Source organism: Charadrius vociferus, unplaced genomic scaffold (genome assembly GCF_000708025.1).
Source record: "Charadrius vociferus isolate BGI_N301 unplaced genomic scaffold, ASM70802v2 scaffold190, whole genome shotgun sequence".
NCBI lineage: Eukaryota > Metazoa > Chordata > Aves > Charadriiformes > Charadriidae > Charadrius > Charadrius vociferus.
The window spans coordinates 4754215-4779972 of NW_009646608.1; the positions used below are offsets into that span (position 1 = coordinate 4754215).

At 41.0% G+C, this 25758-nt stretch overlaps 1 protein-coding gene across 2 annotated transcripts in view; it reads right to left on the reverse strand.

The window, feature by feature from the left end:
• Positions 1–905: 905 nt before the first annotated feature.
• MCTP2 (multiple C2 domains, transmembrane 2) overlaps positions 906–25758 on the reverse strand; it is a 108398-nt gene continuing 83545 nt past the window's right edge. Inside the window, exons 18-23 of one of the 2 annotated variants that reach the window (XM_009887137.1) lie at positions 21910–22032; positions 19008–19049; positions 8125–8234; positions 5677–5786; positions 3246–3343; positions 906–974 (exon numbers count right to left, since the gene is read on the reverse strand). In XM_009887137.1, the coding sequence (XP_009885439.1) occupies positions 906–974; positions 3246–3343; positions 5677–5786; positions 8125–8234; positions 19008–19049; positions 21910–22032 (552 nt within the window). The remainder of the gene's footprint in view (positions 975–3245; positions 3344–5676; positions 5787–8124; positions 8235–19007; positions 19050–21909; positions 22033–25758) is intronic. The other variant, XM_009887129.1, reaches the window with a different exon arrangement.

Consider the following 25758-nt stretch of genomic DNA (forward strand, 5'->3'; position numbering starts at 1 on the left):
TCTGGATTTAGACAGGAAAACAACAGCTTTGCTGAAAATATCTGATGAGATGGGATTACAAAAGGCAAGTCAACAGAGCCTTTTCAGGTCGTCGAGTTAGGCTTTTCTACAGTCTCTTAATCCTTTCATGGTTTTCACGGATCCATTGCCAGCAATGGATCTCCGATGATTCCAGTATCTAAAGAGTTAACCACAGGGTGGGCTTTAAAAAAAGAAGGAAAAAAAAGAAAAGAAAAAAAAAAGGGAAAAAGAAAAACCCACAAGTGCTGGATGAAATATTGAGATACTGTTGGAGCTCCTAGCTCTTTCGGCTAATTATGATAAAAAACTTTTTAAAATGTACACTGCTTGAACAGAAGATGGGTATCAAAGACTCGTTAATTCAGAGCTTAAACCTTTCTAGGCGCAGTGATTTAACTCAGAAAAGAATAGCTTTCATATCTTAATGTAAATCTGTTGGATATGTTAAAAACTGGTTCAGAGCATCTCCTCGCATCAGCTCAGCTGATCTGCTACACTCGGCGGAATTATCTCTTCCTACATAAAACAGGGAGTGCTACCACATCCAGCCTTGCCTCTGCAATCCAAGGGAGGGGGGGGGAGGGAAGAAAAAAAACGGTGCAGTTGCACCATCCTCTCCCATTCTCCCCACCCCACAAACTAGTTCATACATTCCACCTTGCTCTTTTTTGAGCTACAACTCCATGCCGAAAAGACAACCCAAAAAAGACAACCCAAGTTAGGTGTTTATCAAAAAACATGTCTTCCAGGGGAAAAAAAAAAAAAAAAGTCTGTGGCAGTGATTATAGTGTTGTTCCAAACCAAGAAGAAGGGGAGGGGAGCAGCGCGTGTGCACGCGTGGGGGGTACAGAGGGAGATGCTGCATTCCAAAATCACACCGCATCCTATAGTGCACTCCGCTTCTTCCTAATGGGACTGGAGCTGCTGTATGGTTTCAATTCAGCGTGCTGCACCTGTAAAAACAAATAGACATGACGTTTGCAGTTAGGTAACTCTAGCTCACTACAGTGTGTGTTAATGGCTCCCCGAGGACAAACCAAGGGAAACTAGGAAGGTTCAAAAGTAATGAATCATTTTCTAAACACAGGAACATGGGGGATTAATTGCAGGAAGGATTTGAGAAGTCATGCATCATTTCTTGAAACGAAAATATTAAAAGCAGATTTTTCTAATGAGATACATGGGGTTCTACCTGATTTCAGCAATGTAGGATAGATCTTTTGGGTTTGGTTTGGTTTGGGAGTTGTTTTTCTTCTTCTTCTGGCATTAACCTATAAGTTTAATAAACTTCTCTCAGGAGTTTCAATTCAAGTGGATCCCAATACGCAGCAAGATGACAGTTGTCAAAACCGTACACAGATCTTGGGATGCTGACATATTTAATCATTTCACAGAAGGAAAATATTTTCCCAAATAGAACCTGGACAAAGCTGCGTTCACCTTTCAAAAAAATTTCACGTACAATGTAATGGTTAAAACATGTGTGATAAACTGACAAGGGTGGTGTAATCTCCAAATTGTCTCTTGTGCTACAGAAAAGTATTCCCATTGAAATCCCGGGTAAACTTTTGCTGAACGTGCCATCTTTTTCACTCCCCCTCTGCCTTTTGTCCAACGCATGTGGCTTGTAAATGGCAAATGTATAGACAGAGGTAATTTCTAACTCATTGCAGCACCACAGTGAAATGATGATGCATTGAGAGCACGTAAAATGAAGCAGACAGAGGGGCAGACAGAGCTGCCACGGACGACTTTTCACGAGAGCGTGTGGCTGTCACAGGCTCACTATTTTTAGCACTGGTGGAAAACTGACGTTTGTCCCATCCTAGGAACTTTTATCACTCCTCCCTTGTAGAAAATGGTTATCGTTTTCCTTGGAGAGCTCAAAAATGATAGAAACCACTCAAGGAAATGTTATAAATGTAAATGTTAAATAAAGCATAAATAGAAAAGCAGCTTATCTTTAAATATAAACACTAAAAGGGCATATGCAAACCATCACTGCAAATCCAGCACGCTCTACCAGAGCAATGACAAAAAATAAAAATCGGGTGAAGCTTAATGTCTCTATGATCATTTCTGTTAAGCATTTTTCCTCCCACCAGTCTATGGCAAGATTTCTCTCAAGTTATTAGTGCTGCCACCAACCAATCTGGTGGCCTCACGAGATAAATGTCACCAGAAGCCTTTTCCAACCTTGTTTCTACCAGATGCCTCGACACTGCATGTGGGCAATTATTTTTCTGTCTCCAACAGAGTAAAAACACTACAGGCGAGATCATGATCCCCTTATTCACGGTGAGCAGCACCTCACTGTGAAAGTACCACGATTCAGAGAGGAAGGTACAATGTCAGTGGGATCCAGGGCATCGGGATCAGGGCCCGAGGACACAGATTCCAGTTGATTAAAACAAAAGAAAGAATCCTTTATATTGTACGGCTTCGTTACCCAGCAAGACTATTTTCCTTCCTCCAAGAGAAACAAACAGATCTTGACATTCTAAAGGACTTATTGTTCAAATAATTTCCAGGAAGATAGGCGGGATTACCGAAGACAGCGTTGTTTAAAAGAAATATGAAAAGAGGAGAGACTTGACTGAAATTGAGGGATAGATTCTGGTTAGATTAAAAGTTATAATTCCATAATGGTAGAAGATTGATCTGATTGACCACAGAGCATTTTATACACATCTCAAGCCTTTCTCTAAAGAAAAAGATGAGCGGAGCATTGTCCAAGGGAGGACTGGAGCTCAAGGTGGGCGAGGAGGAAGAATTTTGAAGGACAGCTGATGTGAAAAAAACGGCAGCCAGCACAAAGTCACAGAAATAATGCCCACTCCCCCATCTTGAGAAAAGCGAGAATTCAGCAAATCCTTTTGGATGGTTATCTCTATCAAAGAGACTATTTTTCTCTTCCCTCCGTACAAATACCAGAGCAAAAAGGTGACGGAAACCACAGTTCAGTAACCACGCTGGGTGATTTTCCAGATCATTTTTAAGTAGGTCTTTTCAGGATAATTTTTCTGCAATCATTTTATCCTTCTGAGAAAGGATTTTGGCTCCCCTCTCCTCTAACACCCTCCCCCTCCTCCCTGTGTGGATTTTCCCCAATTCCTTATCTCCGTTATTCAAAAGTGCACTGGCATCGCATTCCCCGAGCGGAGCACCCAGCCGCTCTCCGTGCCGCTTGTTGCCACTGCTGGCGGTGGCCGTTCATTACCTACCTTTTGAACATCAGATGGTACCCTGGAGAGGAAATCTAGTAGCTCATTATTGTCGATGGCATAGGGATTTCTAAGCTTCTTAGTAAATTTATTTATGCCTAGAAAAAAAAAAAAAAAGGCAAACAAAATAATATAACCCCTTTCTATTCCCTCTCTCCTAAATTGTTTGGGCAAGGTGAAAAAGGGAAGAGGAATTCACAAGTGAAAATTAGTGTGAAAACAGTGCCTCGGACTTAAAGCCATGCACACGTTCCCTGTTATGGGGAATCATTCACAAGTGCCTCCTGGAGGAAGGAGAGGACATTATTTCTAAAGGTATTGCTCTACTTTGGGGATCATCTGTTGTCAACAGCACGGCAAAAAAAGATTGCAGCATGCATTCGTTCTGGGGGCTATTGCGGGGAGAAAATACAAATTTGCACCTGAAACTACTGTTAAATCTGCTATTCGAAGTGACCAAAGACTTTCCCTCTCCTCTTGACCAGGGAACTGTGGGGCTTTGAAAAAAAACAGGCAGGATAAAAGCATTTTCTGCTCCATTTCTTCTGAAAATGAACGCTTCCCTTTCCCATCATGTCTTACAGCTTGTCCTCTCTTTGTAGGACCAGATTTGACAAGTTGGTTGTATTACAATATTGGGGGACGCTGTAAAAGCTTATCACAAGGTTTACTTTATTTTGATCTTCGGGTGAATAATTTGGTTTATTAACCACAGCAGCAGTGCTACCAGTGTTCTCCATGGACTTAGTTATGCTTCAGCTATCAGAGGTGGCCTCTGGTGGGAGAAGATCCATAGGAGTGCATTGTTCATAGTATTGTGGAGATCATGTAGTCTTGTCTTGTGCTGCCTTGGAGAAGAGGGAGCGATGAGGAGCCCTCAGCCAGCGCCATCTCTATTGCATGGCCCGGGATGAGAAAGCGAGAGACCTGAGCACCCTTCCCAGCTCTCTCCTTGTGCCAGTGAGGTCACTTAACACCCCACTGCCACCGCTTCCCCACTGAGAAACAGCAATTAGTCGTGCAGCTACATAAAAGCGCAAAAGATCATTAGGCAAAGAAATCAACTAACGCATTTTAAAGAACAGCAAAAAATCCAAATGTTGGTTGCCTCTGAGGATCGTAATACAGCATTCAATTCCATCATGCCCCTGTCCAAAACCTCATAGTAGTTTCCCTGAAAGTGATTTCAAGTGTGATGGCTGCTCCGGCCTTCTCCTCTCTCTGAAATGTACCTGCTTCACATCTGAGATTCAGCTTTTAAGCCATATACTTGTAGCAAAATGCCAACACAATTTTCTGTGTACCTGATTTTTAAAAAACAGAAAATACCATAAGGTCTTTCGAGGCCTTGCCACAGGGTAGTTGTTTAACATGTATCACATTTGAAGGCCCTGTCAGTCCAGATGATGTTGAACGGATGTATAGTTCTCATGTACTCACCGTGTCTTCCACACAAGAACAGCAATATTTTGTTACTGAACTTTTTACTCCTAGCAATTTCTCTCCTTCCCTTTTGCCCTTTCTTTTGTTTGATTTAATCCTTTATTTCATTTATTTTTTTTTGCCCAAGAGTGGCTTTTTGTACTGCCACCTTCTCATTCCCTCCCTTTTCTGCATTCAGGAGAGCCAAGCCAGGCGCAGACAGCTCAGCCCTGGAAGGGTGATGGGGGTCCCTACAGCCCAGAGCCACACTGAGGGCTGAGCTTCAGTGGGTCGGTGAGGGTTACCTGCGCTATGTTCTCAGCCATTGTACCTCCAGGCTGAGATAAAACCTATCACCCTAAATAAGACAGAAGGTTATTTTGAGATGAAGAAAGTCTTCAGCAGGTGGAATGCCATCTCCTTGTGTGAAAGACCATCTTACTCTTTGTAACTCCACCAGGAAACTTTTAATTTTTAAAAGCACCTCCTTTACTTCATGGTGCACCTTCATACAAAGACTTTCCCACCCATGACACAAAGAGATGCTCAAGGGCCTCCCGTTGGACCGTGGGGTCCTGAGTGCACTGCTCCTCCTGGACGCAGGGGAGTTAAGACCCAAAAGGGTCCCAGAGCCCAGGCCTGCATGGTCCGGCTCTTCAAACACATCTTGTCCACCCCCTACCATTTCCCAGCTGAGGGGCTCCAGAACGAGAAAGCTAATTACTCTCCTGCAGAATAACAATAATATTGAGAGTAGCTTATCTAGACTAATACTCTTCTTGTGGTGCTGTTGGCAACTTATAAAGAACCCTAAAAAAAGCAGATCATCGGATCACCCGGAGGGAAAAAAAAAAATGGTAATTTTAAGAAGTTGATAGCATATTTATTCACCTCTAAGGCAACCGCACTGGATTGTCTGTGTAACAGGTCATTTAAAGCTTGTTTGATCTCATTTTGTAGATATATATTGTATTCATTGCATGCAAATGAGACACGGTGGAGTACTTACCCCAGATTAAAACAATGTACCTCAGTGGTATAAAATACAAAACGACTGTTGCTGCTGCCAGGACCAAGCAGGCCAGGACAGAGAGGAAAGGCACCGTCCAGTTGAATGTGCTGTAAAGAAAAACAATAATCCTTCTCAACGTTTGTGCTCTTGGACACTGCTTGTACTCCGCTACCCAATAATAATTTAACGACATCTTCGCAGTGCTTGGCTCTTGCAAATGCAATGGAAATCGCAGACCCTTCGGAAGGTGCACAAGTAGATTCCCGCATCTGGATGCTATAATGGATTAAGGGAGATATCCAAGAGGCAGATACCATGATAAGGAGAGAGAAGACAGTCTCTGGGGGAAGTTGTTTGGCATGTAGTGAGTTGGTTTTGTTTTTTCTTATACGTGTTGCACTTGTTACACACCACCACTCACCAGTCAGCTCTCCATTATTCATGGGTGGATTATCTGATCTGGAGATGAGGCCACGCCGCAGGTGCAATCCACCTGAGCTGGCTCCACCGGGCCACAGCGGAGGTGACACGGGATGTGTGTCAGTGCACGACTCAAATCTGGCAGGTAGCCCAGGCTCAAGCCCGCCAATAACTTGGAATGGATTAATTATGACTGATGCTAGACCTTAAAAAGAGCAGTTAAAGTCACTTCTCTGTATGCTATTAGGAAATAATACTCTACATAAATCTCCCTGAATATTTATACATTTGCTTCTATTTCCTTACGCATTCAACAATTCCTTACTACGCAGTATATAGGAAGCTGTCTTGGATAAGCGACTGTACGCTGACAGCAGTCCAGGCTTCTGCAGACCCCCAACTGCATCAGATTTTTCCCAAGGGGAGCCCTCTCAAGAGGCTCAGTTATTACAGTCATTCAGACTGCAGCATTGTAGCACAAAACAGGACTTCCTTTCACTCAGTCCACTCACCTGTAAGCCCACAATGGAATTAAGGTGAGCAGCTATTGCTAACACATCTCTGAGGTCAGTTTTCCCCCCCTGTGCCCTTGTAAGATACATCTCTACACCATGCACCATTTATTGACATACCTGGACTACATGAATGCCAATCAGTCCATAGGTGGATTTACAGATCTGAGCATCTCTTTCATACAATCTGCCTGCTAACTTCATCACATCGTGATGATGGGGAGTAGGAAGAAGAGAGAATGAATATAGACCACTTACCAGGCTATAAAATAAGACAAACTTCCCTTGACAGATAAAATTAATAGGATGCTAAAAGAATTACTTTTAAGCTTCAGTAGATGTATTAAATATTAAGTAAAGATAGGTGGGAGAGGGACCCATCATTATCAATCAACGTAGCTTAAGTTAAAGTGAAAAAAAAATAGCAAAACAGCTCAATTCAGTTAAACTAGTAAAACTCCCTACAATTGTATAACTAGAGTGACAGACGGAAACTGTAACACAATTCAGTCTGTCACTTACAGAAGAACTTTGGTGGCAATTTTTTAATGGTACATTACTGTTGAGTTACAATGAAATTCTTCTGAAATTACATCGGGCGTCCACATTAATACCCAAAGTGTTCTCTAAGACCATTGTTACCAAAATGAATACAAGAATTAATAGTGCTTAAGCACTCCGAGTCTTCCTGCCATGCAGCTGGGCAGAACAGTGCCCTGTTCATAGACTGGAATACATCTTTGGGCCACTTCCACCCCAGCTGGGGTGTCCAGCATGGAACCGCAACACATGCGTTTGCTGTATTTTTAGCTTGAACCCGGCTCCTCATTAAAGTGTGGCTCAATCACAAACCATCACTGTGTTCAAAACAGAAAACAATGTGGGTCAATTAAGCTCCAATAAAGATTGAGTTATAAAAGTTTGTGTGGGGGATTTTTTTTTTTTTTGGCTTTTCACCTCCCTCCTTTGTAAGGTCAGGAATACCCTATGTGCTTCCCCTTGTGACGAGACCCAGAAAACCCCCTTCGGGCTTCCTTATGGCACCAGCAGGAAGCACACAGATCAAAATCAACGCGTTGGGCAGGGAAAGAAGTGACTGGTAACGCCTGTAACCAGGCCAGGGAAGGGCAGGCGTGGGAAAGGCAACACCAACCATCAACTCCTACCTGTTTTTCCGTGAAGGAAATGAAAAGAAATGCCTAACACTTCTGTGCCCACATCTTCAAGCAATATTTTCCCTCATGTGGTATCATGACTTCCTACCCCATCCCAAACAGACAAGACCAGAAATCTGGGCAAATGTGAGAGCTACATCAGTAGAGCATACAGCTTCTCTTCTCTATGCTTTGGAAAGGTTCTTGGAGTAAAAGTCTCCAAGAGAAGAAGCAATGGTAGGACTAGCCAGGTTCTCCTGCTGCACCTTGCAGTCATTTTTGGACATTCACTCCACCCTAATCCTCCTGGCTCTGTTCCATTGCCAATCACAGCTAAGCAAGAAAACTTTATCACTTACTTTTTAATCCTCTCTCCAAACGACGCTATTTCTTCTAGGATGCTTTGAACAGCTATGATGATCTCTTGGACCATGTGGATTCTGTCAATTAACCCCTTTTTCTCAGATTCCTAACCAAAAAAAAAAAGAAAAAGCAAAACTTTTTATACATTCTGTATTTGTTAACACGTTCATGTGAAGAAAGTGGGATTCCCAGTACCGCTGATGCATCTATGAACTCAAGTATACCACTGAAGGAAGGAGAGAACACACACCCTGGGTTTATCAGATACAGTTAACACAAAGACATACAGTTCTTTATATTTTCTTCCTCTTCCTCAGCACATGGACAGAAGTTTCTACATCCCCTAACACAAATCGACCGCAGGACCTCAGACCAGGCTTTCACTGAAGAACCCAGCTGCACGCCAACCCAGAGATGCTGCGCACCCCTGAGTCCGGCTGACCTGTAGGGCAGTGCTGGGTGCTCAGTGTTTCTCAAAAGCAAGAATATTCTTGTGCAGAACTTCTGAATATCACTTTTCTGAGCTCGGTATGCTCCCAACAGCCATGCTGTTTTCTGTATATAAATTAGCAACAAGATAGTGAATGCAACATTTTTTATTTTTTTTTTTGAACATTCTGTATACAGAGACCTATTCTTTTACTGGGAAAAAAAGAAAGAATCAAAGGGAAAAATGTCATTTTCCTTTTACAGCAGCCATCTCAGAACTTCATTTCTTACTGCTTATTTTAGGCAACAACATTACAGGACATTACTACACATGTGCAGAAATAAAAAGGAAGCACAGAATGAATTAAAAATCAAAATGACTTAAATCAGCGTTGGAAATCAGTATACAATTATCAGCATTCAGCATTTCTTTGCCAGCAATCTAACACACATACAGGCATGCAAATTGGTGTGGTTGCAGATATTCTAGCAAGAAATCAGCAAAACATTCACTTATTACAAAATGCAGAGCCCTGGACACTGATTTTACATCACATTTAGACTCTCCAAAATCAGCCCAATTTAGAAAAAAAAAAAAAAAAAGACATTTTAAGTTGTGTTTTAACCAGTCAGTGCCCAGAGAGGGGAGATGCTGGTAGAACACAAGTCGCATCCGTGTTCTCCATGGTCCTCAGCAGCCGGGGCAGGGGAAAGGGTGGGTGGGAGTAAACAGGGACCAGAGACAGTCGGATCGACACTGCTGCAATTACGCTTTCGTGTTGTGAACCCGTGTTATTTCTCCACGCAGAAGAGAGGGTCAGAGGGTACTTAAAGTCACACTGGGCCAGAGAGGTGAAGACTCATTGCTACAGCCTTTTGGCACTACTGTGTGTGTGCTGAGAGGTCGCCACACTACATTGTTGTGTGCTGGAACAACACGTGAACCGTCCTCAGATGCTGACAGGCAAATGTTCCAGTACAGCCCCTGTAACCCTTTGGATTACTTACTGCCCATTCCTCTTCACAGTAATTTTTGAGTTTAAAAAGCCAGCCAAAACCACCACGGAGTTATCAAGCTTCAGACATTTGACTATTTGCCTTTAGGTTGCAAGTGAGTGCACAATGAATAGAAGCAGCATTTTAAATAATCACACATTTGGGTGTGAAAATGAGTATTTTTACATTAATAAAACAACCAACAAAACCGAAACCCTTGGGGTGTGAAATAACCCCAGAACAAAATAAATAAATAAATAGTCAGTTTATGTGAAAATAGCACCAAAAAGTCATTTTCACACAACTCCAGTTATAACCTTGTTAGGCTCGAATGTAAATGACACATTAAATTATATTTAACTATTCACTCACTGGAATGGTACAGCGGTGCCTTAGCCATAGCTGGCTTTTTTGCACCAAACTTGGAAGTAGACATTGAGGAGCAGTTCATGGAAAACCAGCCGGTGGGAATTTCATTCTGTCCAAATTCAGAAGAGTAAAAAAAAAAAATCAAAACCAAAAAAACCCCACTTTATCTAAAGTGATATTCCAGGGCAAGCCTACTCTTGCTACCCAGAGCTGCAAGGAAGATCATCTGTCAGTTCTATCTGCATCATGCTGACTTCATTTACACGTCTTCGATTGAGCTTGGAAATGTGGTGATAATGCAGTTTAACCAATACAACATAACTTCTGCTGCAGCCACCAAGCAGACTGAGAAAATAAAACCAAAATTACCGGTTCCTAGGATATAATGACAATTGCATGCGTATTCTTACCTACCATGCATGCCAAGACCACCCCTAGACAATGGCATTCTCAATTCATAATACAAAATATGCCCAACCAAGGAAGGGCCAGAGACAGACTGGGATTAGAAAGCCTTGTAAATGAAATCAGTCATTAGAGAGTAAAATAAGCCAGCAACTGTCCTTGCAGTATGCACTGCAACATGTGTGCAGAATCATTTGAAAATCCTGGAAATTTGTCAACACTTTCTCTTTGTTATTATTGTTTTGTTCTGGAAACCTGCAGTCTAATCACATCTACGGGATGATTAGGTCACTGGTTAAGCAGGAGAGAAGCAGACAAATGAAGTACGACAAACAGGATTTTCCAAATTATTTAGGTTTTGGAGTGCTGTTTATGCTTTCTGAAGTCAGCACCTCACAAAACACTGTCGGAAGCAGTAAGCGAGTTCATAGTCCATCAAGACAACAGTCACTGGTCTATATTTATTAGCAAATGGGCAACTGTCACACAGAGAGCGATATTTGAGCATTACTGTATTTGTAGAAGACGTAAAAAATGATCCTAAATACATCTTCCACTAAACACACTTTCCCATCTGTGCAAGGTCCCACCACCCAGATAATTTTTCTCCATCCTCCTCAGGTATCATTCCTTTCTGATTTCTCTTGGACTCAACATATTATGCTGCTTGAAAACAGGATTTGGATACCCATAGTTCAAAATCACAGCTCAGAAGCTTTTGCTTGCATTAAAACTAAAATATCCTGCCTCTTTCTGGCATTTTTTTCCCTAAAACCAGTCGTGAAACTTCCATTCCTTCAAGGCCTTTTTCTTCTTAGCTGATTACAGCACTGTGGGTGGACCAAAACTAGTCTTCAGCCTTTGGGAAAGAATTAACTCCATCAAAATGAATTTACAACTGAGAATTAATTATATAATCAGTGTGTTACTTCAAATCTTCTGTGCATATCCCGATTTAAGAAACCTGCATTTCTACATTAATTGCCTGAAGAAAAACACAAAAGGGGTCTTACAAAAGATTAAGCATGTCAGGGGAAGAAGAAGAAAGGAGAAAAACAACACCCAGCAAATTCAGAAATTAAGTCTTTTGTGTCCAGCTAAAGTACATCAATTTAAACTTGTAAATGAAGACACCAAATCTTTGCCGTACTCAATGAAAGGTTCTTCTAGATTTTTCTACTTCAGAAATATGTAACGGTTAATGAACAGGATGTGTAAACGCACTCAAATGGTTACTACAGCTTTGTGATCTTCCTTCCCTTCCCTACAACCTTATGCTGCTCTGAGACATTCAGGGTTCAGGGACAGCTGCAAAAGAAACCGTCACACGACTGCAAAATTGTGGTACTTCCAACAGTGAAGACTTTGAAAGTGTGTGAACTACGGGGCAAGCCAGGAGGGGACATCTCCAGCATTAACACAGCAATTCATGACGGGTGAGCTACAACTGTCCAAGCTGGGCCATCAAAGGGAAATGATAAGACCTATGGAGGAAGAGACTGAAGGCCAAAATTGTCCATTGTCTGCTCTGCAACAAAGACCAAATAACACTAGTTACTGCTTCTGCTCTAGTAGAGCAGCCATTACTGAATCGAGAACTTGGATAGTGGAGATCTTCTAACTTCTTTTGATCATTTGCTTCAATGATTAATAGCTTTCATCTTTACAAAAAGCCATTTCCTATTTTTTAAATCTATCCTTCAGATATTCTTTGTCTGGATAGATCCAAACCAGTAAGCAATGCTCCAAATGCAGAGACAATTTTTCATGTTATCCTCTAAGTGTATTTCTCATGCATACTGCAAATATCGTATGCACACAACTAAAAACTCAGGCTGTCACGAGCAAGTTCTAAATACTTACTTGCTTGGATTTCATATAAAACACTCACACAAAAAGAGATCTTGCATGAAACTTTCAAACAAGTGGTATTCATCAGCAGATTTTTGGCATGCCAAGGGAAACTCAATATATAAAGCTGAGGAACATTCGGGGGCAAGGATGAGGAAAAGAGGAGGAGGAAAAATAAATAGGGATTAATCCAAAAGGAGGAAGAAAACAGGATACGGGCAACTAAGTCAGGAATGAAAATCTTGAACATCTTCAGGAATTCAGAGTTCGTTTGCTGAGCCCTGGGCTGGCCTAACTTTCAGGATTAGCTTTTTTACAGTAGTGATCTCATTATGCCACTGATGCTACAAGCACATCAGGGCAATGTTTTACCAGGATTTATCCCATGTACCAGATATGAATTCTCCAGTGTATTAGCAACAAACAAGATTGACAGAAAGGGGAAAGAAAGGAAAAAAGCTCAGGCATGCATGCCTTTTTGCTCCACTATTATTCTGTTTGTTTTTTAAAAAAAAATAAAAAATAAAAAACAACCCAACATGCTGTAGTTATTTACAGAAAAGCAGTCTTAGCCAAAGTTAGATTTAACTTGCAACGTGCTCTGTGCTAGACTACAAAACTCTGACCTTACCGGTGTCCAGCAAAACCTGTGCCAAACAACATCTTAAGGCCAAAATACTCGCAGATGAAGAACTTCTGAAACCAAAAAGATTTTATTGGTTATAAACAGCAGACCACTGGCCTCTATTGTCTGCAGGGAACCGTTCACTAACAGCTTCAGTCTAGCAGCAGAACGAAGCTCTTGTGGGAGGTGGTAGCCATGGAGTGACAGACAGTCTCTTGGTAGCTAAAATGAATTCCAGGCAGAGCTTTGAAAATAGTCACCACAGCAACCTTGAACTGGATCCTGCCTTCGGTGGGAGCCAAAGGCGGCTGAAACGATCCCAGCAATCTGCCTTGCCGAGGCACTGTCTTGCCCTGTGCTGCAATGTCTGCTGCGGGTCGAGGAGGGCTTCTCGGCGCTTCCAGGAGGACGGGTACCCGGAGAGGATGGCTGCCAAACTCGGAGCGATTGCCTCGTGCAGTCCCGAAACTGTGCATCACAGGATCTTTTTGTTTATTAACACCATGCTGCAAATGTGCCTGCCTGGCTGTGGAAATTTAGCGAATCTGAGCGTACTTGAAATAATTACCAAATAGAGGAAATGCAACACATACAGGTCAATTTATGCTCTCAGTTAAAAAGGTGTGAAATCTGGAATAATTCCACTAGAGCCAACAGAATTACTTCAGACTGATATGAAGGAGAGCACCATTGGCCTTAAAAGCAGACATTTTAAAAAGCAAGGCACATCACCCTACAGCTAAGGCTGGGGGACCACTGGCTAAAAGGCAGAAGATGACCACTTCACGCCTTGTTCAGTGATGCTTACGCTTTCTTTGCTTACATAAGACAAATTTCATCTGTGCACTGAGGACCAGCAAAAGCCTCCTAAACCCAACCCAAGAAAAAGATTATGCAGAGAGGCTTAGGTCAAAATTCTGTTGCTCTCCCTCTGCACAGGCGTGAAATGGAAGGGGTTTAAGATGCATTTTCTGTACTTGTTCATGTTTGCATAGGGATGTAAAGTAACCCAAAGTGCGGTGGCATCGCTACAAGTCTTAAAGCACTACTAGCACTCACAACAGAATAAAGCACCATTCAGGTGAGGAACACGTGAGTAAGAAGCAACAAGAAAGAAGCTTGAATGGAGATTAAGAGTCATCAGTCATCTTTGATTTTAAAAAGAAAAAGGGAAAGAAAACAACTTTGGTCAAAATAAGTGCTTTCTCCCGGAAATACACGAGACCTAAGAACAATGACATGGTGATTAGACTTAAACTACTGGATCATCATCTGTAATCGAGGTAATGATCTTTAGCAATTTGGGGTACAGAAGAAAGATAGACCTATTCATACATCTGGCCAACTCAAAATACATTTTAACAACATTTTAAATAGTTGGAATTTTTAAGGGACAAGAACTCCCTGAGGTTTCTGTGCTCGGCCCAGTGGCCTGCTGAGTGCTACTTCATATTTCTCCAGAGATTTCGAGAAGTTACGGTGTTGGCTTACCTACCTCCGGGGCAAGACAGAGAATTTCAGACTGCCATAGTGCTGCTAAGGTTCCTACGTGAGGAGAGCCATACCGCAGTCCCCAGGATACCTAAAAGCCCTCCACAAGTCCCTCCTTTCACCCCCTCTGTCCCACTACTCCTAAACCTATGAATAGGTGGGTGATGATGCTGGGACAAGGATTGTGCCAGTTTATAGGATGCGCAAAGCTAAGAGCAGTCCTAAACAGTGCTGCAATGTAAATAAGAAATAACAACAGACCATTGGACTTCCAGTTTCTGGTACACAGGAGGCTCCCAAGCAAAGAGAAAAGCACAATCAGGGCAACTCCCGCACTCTGTCTTAACCAGAAGTTGATCAGGTCAATAAGAAGCTTGGAGAAAACTTACAGAAGATATAATAGTGTCTTAAGTGATACCTGCAAACGCTTTAGTCAAGGTGATTGCAAGACCAGATGATTAGGTGTGCTTAGAAGTGTCCCATCCTCCAGCTTTGCACCGAACGTAACCCAGGCAAGTAGCAGCACCTGTCCCTTACGCTTCTCCATCACTAACCCATGCCTGGTCTGTGCGTAGACCAATTGGGAAGCAGTGAGAGAGAAGCCACAAAGAGCCAACTGAGGAACGAGCAGCAATTTAAGGGAGTCCACTCTACACAAACACACACCTTGTGGCTTTTTTTAGGACGTGATCTTGCCCATAATTTTGCCAAAAAGATGAGTGCTCCTTGTTAGTCTGAACATGGCCTGTGTATCGTGGGGTATTTTCAAGTCTTTACCATCATTTCTCTTCAGCAATCTTAATGGGAGATGTTGAAATATTATATTGCAATTGTTGTACTGAGGAGAAAAAGAAAAACTAATGAAATTATTTATACTTCCAGGGAAGAAAACAATGAGATGATATTGTCTTCAATGACCTTTCCTAAGTATGGGGATATAGCATCTTACACAATAGACTCTTGGTTCATGTTTCAATTACTGACCTTTACTGTGGAGAAAATTAATGCAATTTTCATCGTAATCCACCCGTACAAATAAGATCCATACGGAAGGTTTCCACATGCTGAATCTAACTCAAATGGAAAATGTCAGCTGTTTGCTACTGGATGAATTTGATTTTAATTTGTTCGGCTGGAGTCTTTTTGAACTGTGTTCATAAAACTTTGTGTATTTTTGGTACCTACTTTTGACAGAGAATTTCCTACATTAGAAACATTGGATTTTTCTTCTTCAGGGTTTTTTTCCCCACTTTTCTTTTTTCCAATATATGAGATACTAAACATTTCTTGGAAACTGCCAAATAACTTGGCTTAAAGCCACAGTGTGTTCTGATCCTTCCCTATTACATCCCACTAGCCAAGCAGGGCTATGTTGGCTCACTACTGGATAGAAATCCTCCAAGAAAAAAACAAAACAAAACAGGAATTTTTGTTGATTTAGTTTTGTCTATGATTTTCTTTTGAATCAGTTACCAGACCTGGAAATAGTAGTAATTTAAGTTTTGTCTGTTTTGGAGTAGCTGCAAACTTTTATCCAGACAACTTAAGGTCATGAGAAGACTCCAAGACCCTTTCCAGTCGGGTGCTACGATACACTCATTCAACAGGGTAACTGTCTGCTCTTGAAGCTCTACAGTCGTTGCCAAAAAAGAAGAAAAAAGGTAAAATAAATAGAAATGGTCAATGATCAGACAACTTACATTGAGCTGCATGTAACTTGTCTATACCTCTCCCCTGGCAGGCGAAAGATGTTTCAGTGATGTAATTTTAAAACAATCTTTGCTCAGACAGCTTGACAGACCCCAGAGCTGACGCGACGCAGTCTGAACTCTATGTCCAAGATGGCACAAATCCGAGAAGGCATTCATCCACCAAACAGCTTGTGCCAAAGGGACAGAGCTCTCTTATCTTTTACAGTCCTCCATGCTGGTATTTGGGGAGGGGAGAGGGGGAAAGGAAGGGGGAGCTGGCAATTAAGCCCTGTCATTTGAGACAGATAGTTTAGGTGGAGGGAGTTAATCTGCTCTTGGGTTTTTGAACTAAGCGTCTGTGTATTTATAATTTGTAAACAGTTCATCTCTTAGAGGGTGTGTTACAATTCCCAGAAGCATGGTCTGTTATGTCTAACATGCAGCAGAACCCAGAAAGGCTATGTGTGTGAGTATTTTGATACAGCATGATGATAGGAAACAGAAACAGTGACCTCGTACACCACAACCCAACTAGCAGATTTCAACTTTAGGAGCTCTTGTGTTAGGGAGGAAAAAAAAAATACACAGACTTCTTTTTAAAGTAGAGTTGTCTGTTTAAATGTTGACATTGCCATGAGATAATGTCATAAAATTACATTTTTCTTACACTCCCTAGAGAGCATTGGCCACCCTCAGACTTGGAAAAGTCACTCAGAATAACCTAATGCACTTAAAGATGCAAGTCATCAGAGTGCAAGCGCGGTCCATCGCTGATGCAAAGGGGATATACCCAGGACAGGACGGAGACATTAAGGTAATGCTGCACAGCGCTTGACATGGGACACATGTAGCGGCTGGCAATTCTCTGTCCTGGTAATTCTGTGTCAGAATCCCATAGACTCCTAATATCAAATAATACTGTTTATGAACTATTATTAATACAACTCATCAATAATAATTAATACAAGTTATGGATTATGATGGGGCTTTGAGTAACCTGGTGTAGTGGGAGGTGTCCCTGCCCATGGCAGGATGGCTGGAACTAGATGATCTTTAACGTCTCTTCCAACCTAAACCTTTCTATGATTATTGCTGTAATGTTGGGATATAAATAGTTATCTTGATGAGAAAGCCCGTTGGAAGTGTCTATTGTGAGTAGCTTTAGCCAGTTCTACCAGCTCTCCATTTCAAAGAGTCATGAAACGGAGATAGAGGCAATGCTGATCACAAAATGGTAGAGCCAAGTCATCACCAGCTCAACATTGACTCTCAGGAGTTTTCCCAAACATGCACACTTGGTTAAAAAAAACTAAGAAAGAAAATGGCAATGACTTTGTTTAGCTGGGGGGGGGGAGGGGGAGGAAAGGTGGCAAAAATGCAAAGTGATTAGATCCATGTTTAAGTGACCCAGTTGTATTTATAGAGAGAACCAAAGTCATCGGAGATATATATCTAGGGTAAAGCTGACCTAGAATATTTCGGCTTTGCAGCAAGGAATGTTGCAGAGCGCAGGAAACAGAGGATTAAATACCTATTTCATACATTTTTACCTTTTTTTTTTTTCCACCTCAACACTTGCAAGTGAAAAAGAGGAATATTAAAAAAGAAGAAAGTAAATGGGATTCGTTCCAGGAAATAAGTTACACCTTTAGGCATCACACAAATAAGATGTAAGGTCAACATGTACAGGTGTTTAGCTTTGGGTACCCACAAAACAGAAATTATTGACTTTTAGAGATACGCAGTATTCCTTTGAAAGGATGCAACTTTCATTTAGCACTTTCTGATGAGTTCCAGATATTGGTCCATTTCGTTGACCAATTTTACGACGCAAAGAGTGAATTATAAATGAGAACATTTAAACAATTATAGTGCCTTGCAAGAAACCTGTAATTTAACTAGATTGTCTAAAGTTCACTTTATAACTCTGATAGATTCCTGGTTGCTCATTAAAATATAACCACCACAGAAGAGCAGGTTAAATTTAAATAACTATTCCCATCAATTAGTCTGCTGAGCTTCAATTCTAGTGTCTGTGACTAAGAGTTAAGGTGCACTTGCTAACTGTGGTATTGATTTACTTCTCAATGATCAACAATTTCACTGTAACAGTCTTAAAACATAGAATATTCAAGAAGAGGCTTATTAACTTAGTACGCAATTTGAAAGTTTCACATTGCCTTGTGAACATTTTCTCCCTAACAGCTAATGTTCCTTTGCATGCTGTTGCTCGTTAAATAATTCCTCACCTTTTAGCTTTAAAGTATTTATAGATTATCAGATCCTCCCTCACTTACTTATGTTTTTTCAAGCTGTACACATTGAGTTCTCTTAATCTTTCTTCACATGTCATGCCCTCTAATCCTTTTATCATTCGTCACTGTGGTTTGATAAACTTGGAAAAAAAAAATCCAATGAATTTTTCATAGTGAGAAGAATGAGTAAGTATGCTCCAATAAAATAAGAAACAGGCCTTGCCAATTCCCATTCTTTCTACATTTCATCCGACGAACTGAAACAATTTTTTTCCCCTGCTTTGAAAGAAATGCTGAGAAAATTCTAACCAGTCCTCCGCAAATACCACCAATTCTGGCCTACAGAAATGGAAATGCCAAATCATTTGGGGAAATCCATTTGTACAGAATGGCATTCAGCACTCAAAATGGAACTGGGGGGAGGGGGGGGGGGTTACATACTCATGCACGTCTTTGCACCTCGTCCACCCATACACACACCTGTAAGTGCACATACCTGAACAAGTGCCTGTTATGACTTCAAGCACAACTTGGGGACAGCTCAGCTTCAATTAACGTTCAGAGGACTCATATAGGTAATGCCACTGTTGACTGTTATACAAACCAATCTTTTTGTATTTTCAAATTTGCCAGTTAGCACAATGGTAGCAATTGTTTTCCCAGCTAATACAGATCATAAATGAAGATCACTTGGAGACAGGGTGGTGGGTTTGTGCTCTCCCACATTCCTTCTGATTCTAGCTAACACAAGCATGTGATATGCTTACCTTATCATCTTCATCCTCATCTTCATCCAAACCCATAAGCTCCTGCAAAAGCAGATGTCCATATTACAAAACATTACGCTTATTTTTGCAGTGACAGGCAATGTTCAAAAAGCTTATGATACTCCCACAACACTCCATTACACAGTTTTCTCCCACTTCTATTGCAAGCCATCAAAAAAAAAAACCCCACCACTTTCACCTTTCAGAAAAAACATTTTGTATTGAAAGACTTCTTTTGTGTGTGTGCGTGATATCCTGAACAAAACATGCAATACCCTCTACAAATTTTAAGTCTAAATAAAGCATTAGTGGCTGTGCCCAGCAGTTTGAAGGCAACAGGCTTTCAAATTCATTGCCAACTTTTACTGTCGGTAAACAGCTTTGTTTGTAGTTTGACAAATGAACCACCCCGTACGTTAAGGCTGAGGACTCTATACTCAGCTTGTCCCATCCTCACTGCTACAATGACTGCCCTGTCCCTTTAGGGCCACTACTGAAACATTAGACTTCAGAAAATACATTAGTATGAACATAACCGCATGAATAACAGCCAGATTTCTATGCAGCATTATTTCCTCCCTTTAACTTCTATGCTGCCAGGTAGGGGAGAAAACAAAAGACTTGGCTAAAGCTCGAAATTAAGAGCACTTGGCCTTCGATTCAGGTACCTAATAAGCTAAGCCTTTAACAGGGTCCTCCGAATTTTTCTTGGTTATTTAATAGGTACATTTGAATCAGCGTACTACAAGTTTAAATACACCAAACATGCAAAGAATGTGAAGAATCACAATAAAAGATGTTTTGGATTTGGGTTTTTTGGGGGGTTGGGTGTTTCTGTTTTGTTTTGGGGTGGGTTTTTCTCTCCCCCGAAAAGCACTTGCATGTAGTATGCAGAAGGCACTGAGAGCTCAGATACTCAGATTTACTCTTTGGCTCTCTGGAATACCCTGAGCAGCCGAATTAATACTGATCATGGTTTACATTTCTATAGAAGCTCCCCATCTGCAAATCATAAACCATTTTACCAATATTCACGAATTTAGCCTCCTGGCAACTGGATCATGTGTACAAGGTTAATACTGTTATTCCCATTTTATAGCACAGAAATCAGAGAGAATTTGAGGTCTCCTTTTGCAAAGGCTGTTGCTCGCATTCCTTCATATACATGAAACGTGCATGCTGGCACATAAAAACCAACGGCAGTGCACATGCAGCCAAGGTCTGAAGAAGCAAAAAACAAATAAATGACTGTGTAAAAAGCATCGGTATTTTGAAGAAAACCTTTTCTCATCTGCAGGACAGATGTGACTAGGGGTAGCACCTGATTGTCTATTTTTGACCTACAGATGGTTAGAATCATAGCCACACATAAAAAAGAAATCAGGTAATATTAAAGGCACTTTGACTACTTGTTCCATATGATCCCGATCCTGCAAAGCACTTAGGCAGATGTGCAACTTTGCTTATGCAAAATACACGCCTGAATTTCATGGCATCGCATTGCTCGCAGGAAGTGCGACAGAAAAAGGACCAACTTTCTGGTGGGCCTTTCTTCAATATCGCTGCAATTAACTTCTATTTTCAGATACAGCCTTTTTGTAGTATCCACCCAACTGATGTACTGCTCAATTTTGCTGACTTATGTGAGACTCTCCTCACTTGAACGTGCAACAAACTCACCACAGGATGAGTGATGGGTTCTGGAAGGTATTCTCTGTGTATTTTTTCCTGGGTAAGTTATTATTTTATCTCCACTTTTGTATTAAAAACAAAAACACCTGTTTGCATGTGATTCTCCCACATGGGAAGTTCTTATTTTCTTGATGAAATAAAGTAGTCCCTGAAGACACAGAGTATCTTTCTACATTATTCTGAACTTGGCTGAAATTGGAGAAAAGCATTTCTTCTACCATTTGTTTTCAAATCAAGTCTATGTCCTGGTCTGGATAATGTAACTTTCCCTATTTTCTAACAGTCTTTCCACTTGGGAATGGATGAAAACAGAACTAGGAGCAACTTTTTATGCTAAAACTAATAAACCAGCTATTGACCTTTTTAATTCTAGGGTATTATTTCTTTATATAAAATCCACAAGATTCGTTTGGGTAAAGGTATTCTTCATGGGTACAAATGTCAATCATCTTTTTGTCAAAAGTTAGAAAGGAGCTATAATTTGGCCTGTATTTCATTACTGTACTTGTTACACATTTAAAAACAGAATATTATGGACATCCATTAATTTATTCTCATTGCTAACTGTAATTACCATTGTTATGCAAGTAAAGACAGTGGTCAACATCAAACAGCATTTCATACCCCAACAGTAGCACTTTGCCACACATGTTGCAATTATTTTTGTATTTAAATCTTTTTTTCTCCCAGATCAAGTTAAAAAAACTGGAGGTTAAATTTCCGGGGTGAAAAAGCATTTGTCATTTATAAGTGGGGCGTGAGGAGGAATAAGGGCTTCTTGACGTCTTAGAACACAGGACCAGGTTTAAAAACAACTAACTTCTCTTTCGGCTTCTATTGACTTTCCTCTTCTGTGAATCATGAATCGTCAGCGTGATGCAAAGTGTAAGAGCAGTAAGGGCACGGGGTTTAGGAACTTGTCACTTTGTACGTCTTTCTTAATTCAACTTAGTTAAAAACATTTGTAGTCATTTAGTAAGTGAAATCCCCCTCCTACACACTCTCGTCGTCTTCTCCTACTACTCTGAATGGTTTATTGCTGGAACTGAATCGTGAAAATTGAGAGGCTTAAGGTTTCTTTTCAGTAACTTTGAAACAAAAGTGCTGTTTAGCTACACAACCAGCTTCATACCATTAAAATGCATGACATTTTGCTCAAGGGCAAATTCAAGCTGGGGGCTGCCAGAAACGTTACCGCCACTTTACTCGCCTGGGCATCTTGGGTGTTGTTGACCTTCCCTGTTGTGACGAGGGAGAAGTTGTATGCAAAGAGAACCAGCAGAGCCAGGGGCACCATGTACAGTTCCACGCTCCAGACGGTGACCACAAATACCTGGGAGAAATAAAGCAGCAGAAGGGAATACAAACAAGGGTTTAAAGAGAAAGACATGTAAGAAAGCCTTTCAGTCATTATGCCTACGTACATTCATCCTTGAATCTCTGTTAACCTCATTCATATTATTATTTTGGCAAAGAAAATCCGCTCGCAAAGCGCGCTCTCTCTCTATTCTGTTGGAATCCATTAGGCCGCCATTTGTTAGCTTCTCCTCCCCTGTTTCTGGTGAAGTACAAGGCCACGAACATAAGGTTAGTCCGAAGGCTTTATTCGCTCCTTCCTGGGACCCCCTCAAGTCTGAAAGCCTTTTGTCCTTAGCGCGAGCATATAACAGACCCACTTACAGAGGTAAACCTGCTCCACTTCATCCAACCCCAATTACCGGGGGGTCTTTCACAGGCTAGAGGAGAGTTTCTTCCTCTTGTGCAAGAGGAGCCATCCAGCTCCCTCGTCACTCCATGGGGGATGATCAGCAAATGCATCTCCACCATTAACCCGCCTCTGCTCTTGGCATAGCAGCACAGAGAAAGGACCATCACCTTCCAGGAGGCAAGGCTCTACATCGCATGTGATGCATTCTTTTGGAAAGGGATCCCAGTAAGCCTAGTCTCCGTTCCTATACCCTTGCCACTTTTCAGCACAGCATATTCTGATTTCACTGGTTGCTTGGAGCGTCTCTGCCCAGAACGGTATGAGTTTGTGCATTTGGAGGGGTATCTGACAAAATCCACTAATAGCAAAACCAGAAGCCAAATTTTGAAGTTCTGTTCTGCAAATCAGATCAGCAAAACATTTTACTGACATGACAGGGATTTAAAAAGCACTTAGGACTTTTCCAAAAAAAAAAAAAAAAAAAAAAAAAGATACCAAGCCAAACTGCAATCCTATCTTACAAGTACCAATACCTGAACGGACTCCAAACTTGGAGTGGTTGGCAATGCAAAGTTAATAAACTAAATCCAGAACGGCCATAAAATGCATGTTGTGATCCCATTTCCTTTTCTACTCATACATAGTGTTTCCAGAAGAACTGCCTAATGCTGGTAGTAACTTGAAGCTATTTTAAACAATCTCCTTTAAAGACAAGGCACAAACACATTTATCCGATTTCCCTTTCCCCAAAGGAACCCGGAATGATCAGAAACAAAAAATACATTTTTAGAATAATACAGGTAGGTGAAAATGAGTCAGATCCAGTTAATGTATCTCAAACTGCAACAAAAGGAAAACTCTATGGGTGATCACAAAACTGAATCTCCACCTCCCTTCATCCTTGGCGTGTCAGACACTACACATAAAGGCGACGCGGGCACTTGCAGAAGGGAATATTTATGGCAATGTATTTTGTGTTACGGACCTGAAAGTCTAACCACACTGTACCAAAGCAGCACTTCCCACTACATTCAGTGGGGTGAGAATTTATACCCCTACAAAACAGCAGCTGTTGTAACTTTTCAACAAAAAGACTTGTCTGACATGGGACAAATGGACAGTTAATATCTACCAGGGGCCAAACATAAACCAAGAAACAATGTCTGTATCCGTAACCCTGCCCAAACAGCAGCTGCATTTTCTGGGGCGAACTTGATTTTATGTTAGCTGTTGCTATGCAAGGAATTAGACTGTCATCCTGTTCTTGGCATTTGTAGGCCAGTAAAACAATCTTTGAGATATATTCATTTGTAAAATGGGCTGACATCCAGACAATATATCCCCATACTATTGATTTGCAGCATAGGAACGTAGAAGAGGATTTGGGTTTGATTTTTTTTTTTCTTTCTTATCGATACTGCTGTTTAACATACTAAAAAATTAGAAGTGATAATGATTGCAATGGCCACATTTCATATTAAGCAAGGAACAGAAACACAAGAAGGCATAGTACTTGATCTGTCTTACAGGAGTCTTGCATGGCTTTAGTTAACACAGACTTCAAAAACTGTGATATTCCAAGCTAAAAAGTCTTCCATAAATGAAAAGTTCTAACCTGAACAAGTTCCTCTGAAGCTATTCCAACTCCCTCGGATGAATCTCTACTTGCTTTGTAAAACAAAGCGAAGGTGATACCAACTCCTGTCCTACCTCAAATGTCACTCTAAGAGACAAGGACCTGTTACTGCACACATCTACACAGATATCTACCTCAGGTATATATAGGCAGATAGAAATAGACACACACATATAAATATACGTCTGATCCTTATGTAAACTCCTTCATGGAAATTCATATTGCCAGGTATTAATTCAAACCATTTGCTCCAGCCTGTTGGAGGAGGTTGCATTTACATCATCTCCCTGGGGTTTGAGCAAACTCAATCTTCTCTTAACGCAGCAAAAAAGACTGCACTGGCAGTCAGCTAGGCGAAGTCCTACAGGAGTCAATGAAGCTCTTGAGGAACCTCTCTTCATTCATTTGATTGCAGGACTTGAACCAATTTTAGTGCATCTGTCACCATCCTATATGAACATCACTCTGCTCAGTTGCAAGTATAATACAACCTCGCAATCGCAGGTCATTTAGGCAAGATACAAAATCAAGACCTTGGTGATTTTAGATCCAACAGTACATTTTATGTATTATTAAGTTTCGGATCTTAAATAAAACCTAAAACTTAATTACAAAATCGCACTGTAGTCTCAACTGATAGCTGAGGCATACTGTCGCTTTCTTTCTAATGCTGACTGGTTAATCAGTTGCTGAGTTATAACTCAGACAGCGATGCTTTGATAGAGCTCCCGCATCCCCTTAAGAAGAGTCGCTTTACTGCTGCCGCCACAGTAGAGGGAACTTTCATTACTGTGACACAACACAGACACAAGACAAATTGATTTAGCTATTCAGAAATTATTTAGCCTCGGAGGTATGGGAAACGATTGCTGTGAACATACAGTACATAATAAAAGTTCTGAGGCTGTTTATAAAGCGAATAGAAATATTTCTGCATTCTAACAGCCTTTTGAGTAGTTCTGCAGCATCAGCTTTCAAAGCAGTTCCCAAACAGGCCCATGTCCTATTTTATCAACTCTTCTGCAGCTCCCTGACACTGACTACAGCATCAGCAACCCTGATACAGACACGCACCCCTCGCCCCCAAATTAAATGGTTCCCAATCATGCATGTTTTTATTTTTTCCCCAGTGATACCTTATGCCTGGCAGAAGCTTTGGCATTATCCTCCCTAAATGATTTTCTTTTAGCAAAACTCCAGAACGGTTCAGCCACTGATGTATACAATGGCTATTGCAAGGAACAATACCTTCTTGATTTCTTGTAATGCCTAGTCTATCTTTTGCCTAATACATAGGCTGGTAAGGGAAGTCATTAACAGGTTCAGATCAGTTGCTCGATATTACAGAAGTCAGGGACTGAATCCAAGTCCCTGTTTCAAATGATCCCGTTTTAACACACAGTAAGTTTTTCAATCATCTTTCACATCATCGTTAGACCAAGTTCTGTCAGACATAATCCATTGCATCATTGACACCTTTTCTGCTGGGCTTTATACTGGGCATGAGAGAATTTAAAAGGACAGTAGCCAATTTCTAAAAAAAACAAATAAAAAAATAAATTCAAACAAGTGGAAGTTAGCTTTCTGCATTACTTCTTTTAATGCAATTCGAGAGTATAAAAGCCTATTGCAGAACTGAACAATTTAATTCACAGCATTATAAAACAATGATCAAAATAGAAAGAGAAATGAGATAGAAATATTGGCTGGGGGGG